Genomic DNA, 9751 nt, shown 5'->3' with positions numbered 1-9751 from the left:
TGTTTGCTAATTGGATGTAGCCATTGAAAAGCAGGTTACTTCAATCACAATACATTTTTGCACTTGCATTTTTCTCATGTAATTTGGTCAATTAAGATTTACCAGCTTTATTATAGAAGCATTTTTTGTTGCTTGTCACATGTCTGCTCCCGAGTGGCGCAGCGGTCTAAGACCCTGCATCTCAGTGCTAGAGGCTTCACTACAGTCCCTGGTTTGATTCCAGCCTGTATCACAACCACCCGGGATTGGGAGTCCCATAGGGCAGTGCACAATTGGACCAGCATCGTCTGGGTTTGGCCGGGGTAGGCCGTCATTGTAAATAAGATGTTGTTCTTAGCTGATTTACCTAGTTAAATAAAGGTTCTATAAATAAATCTATATATATGCTATGCTACCACATGTTAGCCTACTAGCATATTAGCTTTAGCTTTTGTCTTGTCATATTGCACAGCTTTTCCCTTGCTATAATCATTGCTACTTTTATAAGTTTATATGCATATTCATGTTTCATTAGTATATTTATTTACCTTCTATATCTATATTGATTTATGTTTATATCCTGAGAAAAACAGGAGGCCTACACATCAAAAGACTGACATTTTGTATTTATCTAAAACAATCAGCTCCAGCAATCAGAAACAGTGACTTTATTCAGATAGCCAGGATATCTGGACAGTAATGACACAAAGCACACAAACGTTTTCCGTATAGTGAAGGTGACTACAATTCAGCATAGAATCCGCGAAAGCGACATTTTCTATAAGGTTTGCTTTCAAGCAGGAAGGAAGGAAAGGCGCTTCTCCCAACCAAGTCCCTCTTCTATCAGGAACATTTTGTGCATCAAGTGGGTTCCGGTCAGGCAGGCAGGGCTGGTTAGTTCAATGGCAGGCAGGCAGGCACTAACAATACTTTATGTCCACTTCATTTCCATTGCAAATCAGGCCCTGAGTTCCCTGAGTTCCCAGAGTTCCCAGCAGCTCCCCGTTTCCCTGAAACAAGCAGATTAACAGGGACTCATTAACAGCAGTGAGACTATAACTCTGATAGCCATCCCAGTCCTAACAATGCAACCCAAACCTGGCTTCTGATGCCATTTCTTTTCTTTGAGAATGTGATGGAGCCTGCTGGAGTGCATTTTATGAACTATTCCTGTTATTTTGGACTTCATATTTTGCATTTGAATATAGATTGATATTGATATTGATAGTGCACTCCATTGTTGAAGAGGGTTAGCACGTAAGCGTAAACCTGTATCCTGTGCATGTAACCAATACACTTTGATTTGATTTATTCCATTGATTCCATTGCACGAGTGAAGCTGAAGTATTTTTAAGAAAACAAATACGGTTTGAACCCACTTTGCTAACAATGGGATCTGGTGAGGTGGTTGTGGCTTTGTGATGTGCCTGGGTTCATCCAGTGTTCCGTAATGGGATGTGTCCCAGACCACGTCTTTCCAACAGTCAACAATGGCTGTGACAGGTGGAATGTACATCAGACCGTGGCCCCTGTTCTACACACAAATCCCCCGACAGAACTAACCCTGTCTAGATCTGGTGTTCACTGACCAAATACTCTGATGGCGTATGCCTGCATGCATGTGTGTCTTATCATTCTGTGTGTCAGTGCGTGCGCATGTTCTGCATTTTTTCCATTCATATGAATCCCATGGCTGTACTGGTTCATTGTCTACTCTCATGTCATTGAAAAGTGCAATACATACTTAGAAACCCATTAAGGTTGGAGATGGGAGTGTTTCTCAGGTTTGACTTGCTCTGGTTTTCCAGTCAGTGGGAACAGGCCTCCACTTCAGCCTCGTTGTTTACTCATTTACAGTAGAGCTTTCAAGAGGGCCCCGGCAGAAACATGGTGAAAGGATGTTCTCCAACTAAACAGGACCCAAGCCCCCCCGCCCCTTCTGTTCTTTCTCAAGAGTTCCTCCTGAAACTATTTGGCAAACAATGGTGAAAAAAGACCGAGTTTGAAGGAGGAAAACAACAAGCCGTTCCTGAACCACCCACACCCCATCTGCTGTGCTATTATCTTCTCTCCTTTTTGGTATTAACATTATGTGCTGATATGATTTCCTGATTCTATGTTGTGGTGGTGGTTGTTAGGGGCTACCACCGGTGGATGTTGTTTTGTTGTTTTCGGGGCATTTGTTGCGATATGAAACAGGCAAGGAGAAAAATCCACCCCCATGTGCATCTAATCGTCCATTCACAGCCCTCTTAATGACTGGTCAGTTCCTCTGCCCTGCCATTTTCTGTCCAATTATTTATTTTCTCGCCGTCCGGATAAATGGAGACAATGAGGCCCTCCAGCGCATAATGACTCATTAAAATTCAGCAGTTCAGTGCTGGCACTTGGCTTTCTCCCTCGGACCCATTGGGGACGGCTGCTTGGTGGCATGCGTGCTAGTGCCAACTTGAACATTCTAGATTCTACCCAGTGGACTAAAGGAGCAGGCAGACAGACAGGCAGACAGGCAGGCAGACAGACAGACAGACAGACAGACAGGCAGGTAGGCAGGCAGGCAGGCAGGCAGGCAGGCAGGCAGGCAGGCAGGCAGGCAGGCAGGCAGGCAGACAGGCAGACAGACAGACAGGCAGGTAGGCAGGTAGGCAGGCAGACAGGCAGGCAGACAGGCAGACAGGCAGACAGGCAGGCAGACAGGCAGACAGGCAGGTAGGCAGGCAGGCAGACAGGCAGGCAGACAGACAGATAGGCAGACAGGCAGGTAGGCAGGCAGGCAGGCAGGCAGGCAGGCAGGCAGACAGGCAGGCAGGCAGACAGATAGGCAGACAGGCAGACAGGCAGACAGACAGACAGACAGACAGGCAGACAGGCAGACAGGCAGACAGGCAGACAGGCAGACAGGCAGACAGGCAGACAGACAGACAGGCATTCTCGGTCTTCTTTGCCTGTAAGTTTAACTCCGTTTGAACTATTGAGGTACTTTCTTCTTCTTTTTTACAGTGCAACTACCCACATCAGTGATGGGAGGGGTTTCCCAGAGCTGTGTGTGTGTGTGTGTGTGTGTGTGTGTGTGTGTGTGTGTGTGTGTGTGCGTGCGTGCGTGCGTGCGTGCGTGCGTGCGTGTGTGCGTGCGTGCGTGCGTGCGTGTGTGTGTGTGTGTGTGTGTGTGTGTGTGTGTGTGTGTGTGTGTGTGTGTGTGTGTGTGTGTGTGTTAGATGTGGCCTACAGAATGGTGACAGAAATAAAGACTGATGGAACCTTAAATAGTATTTTATTTTAGCATAGGTTTTCAAGTGAAAACTAACTGATTCAAATGGAAGCCTGTAGTGAGGAAAACTAACTACAGCGACTCTGTGGCATCCGACAGACAGTTTTAAGTTTCAGTTTTCCAGTTTTCAATGAACACTTTACAAAAATTCCAAATGAAGAACTGTCATTACTAATATATTCATGTTATAGATGGGTGAGGGATATTTGTATATTTTGTTCATTACTCTGTTGTTAATACAATCTCCAAATTAAGCATGGCAGCGCAGCAGTCATGTTCTTCAGGAATTCAGCACAGAACAAAATGTGTTGTGAAGATGCCTTTTGAGATTCTATTAATAGTGAAATAATGAATAAAATATAAAAATGTTGTTTTGGGGTGTAGTTCTCCTTTAATCTGTCGTACATGGTTCTGTGTTCGACAACTGCTGTCTACTATACAGATGTGAGAGCAGGAGGAGGGTGGAGCAAAACAGAGGAGGGTGGAGCAAAACAGAGGAGGGTGGAGCAAAACAGAGGAGGGTGGAGCAAAACAGAGGAGGGTGGAGCAAAACAGAGGAGGGTGGAGCAAAACAGAGGAGGGTGGAGCAAAACAGAGGAGGGTGGAGCAAAACAGAGGAGGGTGGAGCAAAACAGAGGAGGGTGGAGCAAAACAGACGGCACCTCAAGCTGCTTAAAACTTTCCACAAAGCTGATTTATTCACAGCTAACAGAGGACGTTTAACACGCCCCTATTCTGTTGTTGTGACCCTATTCTGTTGTCGTGACCCTATTCTGTTGTCGTGACCCTATTCTGTTGTTGTGGCCCTATTCTGTTGTCGTGACCCTATTCTGTTGTCGTGACCCTATTCTGTTGTGGTGGCCCTATTCTGTTGTCGTGACCCTATTCTGTTGTTGTGACCCTATTCTGTTGTCGTGACCCTATTCTGTTGTCGTGACTCTATTCTGTTGTCGTGACCCTATTCTGTTGTCGTGACCCTATTCTGTTGTCGTGATCCTATTCTGTTGTCGTGACCCTATTCTGTTGTCGTGACCCTATTCTGTTGTCGTGATCCTATTCTGTTGTTGTGACCCTATTCTGTTGTCGTGACCCTATTCTGTTGTCGTGACCCTATTCTGTTGTCGTGCCCCTATTCTGTTGTCGTGGCCCTATTCTGTTGTCGTGGCCCTATTCTGTTGTCGTGACCCTATTCTGTTGTTGTGACCCTATTCTGTTGTCGTGACCCTATTCTGTTGTCGTGGCCCTATTCTGTTGTCGTGACCCTATTCTGTTGTCGTGACCCTATTCTGTTGTCGTGATCCTATTCTGTTGTCGTGATCCTATTCTGTTGTCGTGATCCTATTCTGTTGTCGTGACCCTATTCTGTTGTCGTGGCCCTATTCTGTTGTCGTGACCCTATTCTGTTGTCGTGACCCTATTCTGTTGTCGTGATCCTAATCTGTTGTCGTAATCCTATTCTGTTGTCGTGATCCTATTCTGTTGTCGTGACCCTATTCTGTTGTCGTGGCCCTATTCTGTTGTCGTGACCCTATTCTGTTGTCGTGATCCTATTCTGTTGTCGTGATCCTATTCTGTTGTCGTGACCCTATTCTGTTGTCGTGATCCTATTTAGCTGAATCCATCATTACTGGAGGTTGAGAAAATAAATGTCAATATATCATCCTACATTTCAAGCCTAGAGCTACTTCAACCTAAACTGGTTCAAGACCTGCTTGTGATGTCAAACAGGTCTTGACAATAGGAATTGGCAAGACAGTACAGACAGATCTGGGACCAGGCTAACTTCAACCTATCACATAATATCACATTTACATTAAAAAAAGGCACAGTCAGTCAATGAGAAAAGTTCATTTTTATTTCTTTACAGCGAAACGGCCAGCAAATGGGTTAGCTGTGGCGTGTGGATGACCTAGTTAATATAGATGATGACATAGTTCACAGCTTAGTCATTAAAAACATACACTGCGATAATATAAAGAAAAACACTGCATTCTGTGGACATAAAGTAGAGTATGGTGCTCTGTACAAAGACACACTGAACAGACATTGAGGCTGTTACACACGGCACCAGATTAAGATTACGTAGAGATGATTTGATTCTGTAGTGTGGATTACTGATTGTACTGTATGCTGCATGAAGTTTGTTAATAATCCAATTGGGAAATGATGATAAAGCATTAGAAGACACAAATATGTTCTGCGCATTGTAAACTGGGTTACAGTGAATTGGCACCTTATGACTTCTGAGGAATTGACCCAAAATGAACGTTCTCACATGCATTCTGCCATAGTGAATAAGAAGACTCTCTGTCTTTCTTTGTAAGCTTTCGGTGGCCCTGATGAGCTCAGATAACAGTACAGTATGCTGCTTAGTCAATCAAAACAACTGTTCTGTCCTTACTTGTTCATGCTTGGTCCCCTAGGACAACACACACACGAACACACACATCTGTGTGTCGTCCTGTCTGCATGAGTCCAGCTGACGCATTACTCAGTGTGTCTGGTGTTATCTTACCCCACTTCCTTAAACCCCACATCATGACTAATCGCAATTGGTCAAGCATAGCTTCCAGGCACCTGTTGGATCAGGTGGCATTCTATTGGTCGATTGGTATCTGTTGCATCATGTGAAATTCAAATAGATCTATTCTATTGGTCCCACTTTGCTTTTCTGCAACTTGGAATGGAGACAATGTTCATTACTGGTCGTCTAGGGAATGATGATATAAAATGTAGTAATGGGTTATGGAGTTTCTACTGTACTTAGATCCACCACCCACCCACTTCCATGTAACAAACACTGTGATAGACCCCGACTTTGTTACTGGTGTTTAACGGCGACATTGGAAATAACATGGGAAATAATGTGATGAACATAAATACATATTTAAGACATTTCTAACATCAAAATAACAACAAAATGAACATTTAAGAATTCAAATGAACAACTGAATTAAGACTGGTCCACTGATGTAAATATCTGTGTGCATTTTTAAGTTATACAGCTCAGCCTCATACTGTAGTGCACTACTTGACCAGAGCCCTATGGGCCCTGGTTAAAAGTAATGCACTATATAGGGAATAGGGTGCCATATGGGATTCAGCCTGTGAAAAAATCCTTAATCCCAGAGCTTCATTCCAAAAGTATCTGTTTCTCCATCTGCTTCACCAAGGACTTGGGCCTAAGCGTAATTCTCTCTCTCTCCTATACAAGTCCGTGGCAGGCCTCCACGCTGCTGTCTCAACGGTGCACACAACACAACAACATGTGCAGACCTGGGTTGTGTTCATTAGGCACCAAACAGAAGAAATAAGAAAAGCTCATTTTCCGTTGCAATATATCTTAAAACATTTCCATTGTGTGCCCTAATGAACACAACCCTGAACTTGAAGAAGGCGTGGCTGTACTAGATGTGTGTGTGGGGGGGGGGGGTCCGACTCCTCACAGAGGAATTTTGGCTCGCCTTTGATTTGATTTCTTTGTCAAAGTCAGTCTTTCTGTCTCTCCATGGGTAAGGTAAAACAAAAACGGTTTGTATAAAATCAGCAGGCACTTCAATATTCTTTCTTCGATATGTTGAAATTGGCACGGGGATAGCCGAGCACCCTCCAATCCTCGTCCTCCAGTTCTCACATTTCCACGAGACCAGGGTTGTGTTCATCGGGCACCAAACAAACAAAAAGGGGAGGGACTACTTCGACTTGTCGAATAAGAAATGGTCATCTTCGTTGTCCGTTGCAAAACATATTGATGAACACGTCCCTGGTGAGTAATGAACAGTCACCTACGGTCTGGATAGGGTGGTGTACACCGGCTGGTCCCAGTTGGAGGTGGGAGGACTGTGGGTGGGGGGAATGGACAAACTGTTGAGGATGGGGCTCCCGTGGTACGCCCTTCTGGAGGAGTGAAAGTAAGGGTACTGGTACAGGCTGGAAGGGTAGCCTGAGTAGGGGTTGTAATAGTTGGAACTCTGGAGGTCTGTATAGTCACACTGAGAACTGGAGAAGGAGGCTGCAGCTGCAGCTGCGGATGACGTCACGCAGGTCTGGGCTGTGTAGGAGTGGGAGTAATCTGAGTGGGAGGGGGAGCTGTGAGAGTGACTGTCGCCGCTGTAGTGGCTGGGGCTCAGCTGCTCCGTCTTGATGTGGGCCCGGTGCTGTGGGACCGCCTCGCTAGAAGTTGAGGAAGAGGCAGACATGGTGGCACTCTTGCGGCTCCAAACGGCACTGTTCGCTGTGGCGTGGCTGTATGATGTATACGAGATAGCACCAGATGCAGGGTTTGGTCCATGGTGGCTGTGGTGGTCCACGCCTGCGCCAGCAGTGGAGGCATGGCCATTGAGCGGTAGATACTGGTCAAACTCATGCACGTCGAAGGCCTCCATGTTGCTGATGACGTCGGTGCTGAGCTCGGAAATGTCCACGTTGCTGAAGTCGATGTTCTGTCGGCCGCTGTCCAGCAGGCGCCGTCCCTCGTGCTTCATGTCCAGTTTGCCCCCGTGGTGCAGGTCCGTTTTGGGGGTGGTGGGGGGTGTGGGTGGACCGTGGGGTTGGCCTTGAGGATGGTGAAACAGAAACAGGTCAGGTATGTTGAACACCACACTTGGGAATGGTCCAAGTGATCGAAATATAGTCACATTTGATCACATTTAATTAGTTGGTGAATTTAGAATGTCATGAAGCTTTGGGGACATTCTGGTAAAATCTAAATATTATTAACAGTTACCGCACAATTAGCTCCTAAAAAACAACAGACATTGTAAAGTATTGACTGTCCTTAGCCATTTACACATGTCATAAATCCAAATTGTTGACTACATAAGATGTTAATTGTGCTATTTTGACACATTCTTTCTCATCAACTCACCTGCATGTTCAGGGTGGTGGTGTCCATCGGCTATGCCTGCCAACAATCCTGGTTCAGCCTTGTACATGTGATTCCCCAGCTCTGCACCAGAGTCGGAGTCACTCTGCCCAGGTTTCACACTCTTCCGACGCCGAGGCTGGTACTTGTAGTCCGGATGGTCTTTTTTGTGCTGCACCCGAAGTCTCTCTGCTTCCTCCACAAATGGCCGCTTCTCATTCTCTGAGAGTAAGCTATGGTAATAGTGTGAACATAACAGTTGGTGCATTGTAATGGCCTAATTATAAAACCCACTTTTTTAAGTAGACCTATTTAAACAGGGAAGATCATTCTGGTCATTAGGCCCACAATTATCCAAAGTGGAAAAAACGTACTTTCCTCCCTGTTTTTCTTTCTAAATTGTGCAAAAATGTGCATGTTTTCTATTGATAAACTGCATAGACTTCACAGAATAGTGACTGGAGTGATGACCTAATTCGTTTCTATTTAGTGACACATCTCTTTAAAATCAGATTCAAGTATACTTGTTTTTGTTTGATAGACCTATGTAAATTATATATTTTTTGTTATAAACATATCCACTTGGTCCTACTTACCGCCATAGCTTCCCCAAAGTCTTGCTCAGTTCCGCATTGTGCAGATGAGGGTATTGGTCCGCCAGCTTTCTGCGCGCCGCTTGCGCCCACACCATGAACGCGTTCATCGGTCTTTTGACATGGGGTTTATTTTTCAGCGAGCCATTTCCCCGAACGGGCATGGGGACGAGGGACCAGTCATATCCCTTGAGAACCTGCGACACCGCGTCACGTATGCAGGCTGGGAATCGGTCATCATCCTCGCCGTCCAGTTTCTTTCCTATACCAGCGAGGAGTGATCCATCTGATCCCGTTGGCGACGAGGGCGCATCCGAGTCGGAATCATCCTGCGACATGGAGCTCGTAGTCCCCGCCGGGCTACACGGTGGGTCGCTGATGGACTTGTCATGCTCTGCGGTCATTTTTAACATTTGATCAGCCTCAAAAGGATTATATCCGGTGTAAATACTTTAGTGTCGTTTATTTATTTTTGAGTGTCTCCGACTTTTCAAGTGAAAATAATGAGCTAGAACAATTGCGCATTTTACGCACGCTGAACCATGGTAGGTAGACTCCACAACATCAACAAAAACTCCGTTGTTTTCCCTTTCTGTGTTTGTTTGTTTTTCTTCGTCCTGTCCTGTCCTGTGCTGTCAGAGGTGGTACAGTTCTGGACGCAGCAGTCTTCACAGTGAGTGCAGAGTTGGGGCGATAGAGGAACTTTACTTGAAGTTTGGAGCCCTCACTCCACCTTCTGCTTCTGATTGGTTGAGCCTTATCACCATTTTTGTTTCCGATTGGTTGGCGTTTTGAATGACAAGTCATTTGTAAAAAAAAAAAAAATATATATATATATGTTTGTGTCATAATGTTTTCCTGTTTTCCTTCTCACCCCAGCATGCCCTCTCTCGTTTAGTGCGGATTAGCCTACCTATTTGAGTGAACCGTTGTTTAATGCATGGAAAACACCTCCAATTGAATCAACTTTATCACAAAACATGAAAGTGTCAGAAAAAAACGATTTCCAATCTTACGTCCAGTAGTGTATTTACACATCAAGGAATT

The 9751-nt window shown here is 45.2% G+C and overlaps 1 protein-coding gene across 1 annotated transcript; it reads right to left on the bottom strand.

Annotated features, from left to right (window-relative positions):
* Positions 1-5080: 5080 nt before the first annotated feature.
* LOC118381539 (transcription factor Sox-8-like) lies at positions 5081-9515 on the bottom strand. The gene is made up of 3 exons (XM_052511744.1): positions 8708-9515; positions 8115-8344; positions 5081-7802 (listed from the first exon to the last, which is right to left on the bottom strand). Exons 1-3 carry the CDS (start codon positions 9115-9117, stop codon positions 7033-7035), a joined length of 1410 nt encoding a protein of 469 aa, XP_052367704.1. The 5' UTR covers positions 9118-9515; the 3' UTR covers positions 5081-7032.
* Between the last annotated feature and the right edge of the window lie 236 nt (positions 9516-9751).

This window comes from Oncorhynchus keta, unplaced genomic scaffold, assembly GCF_023373465.1.
Source record: "Oncorhynchus keta strain PuntledgeMale-10-30-2019 unplaced genomic scaffold, Oket_V2 Un_contig_7426_pilon_pilon, whole genome shotgun sequence".
Classification (NCBI taxonomy): Eukaryota; Metazoa; Chordata; class Actinopteri; order Salmoniformes; family Salmonidae; genus Oncorhynchus; species Oncorhynchus keta.
The sequence above is the reverse complement of the archived record's forward strand: the minus strand, read 5'-3'. Positions and strand labels throughout refer to the sequence as shown.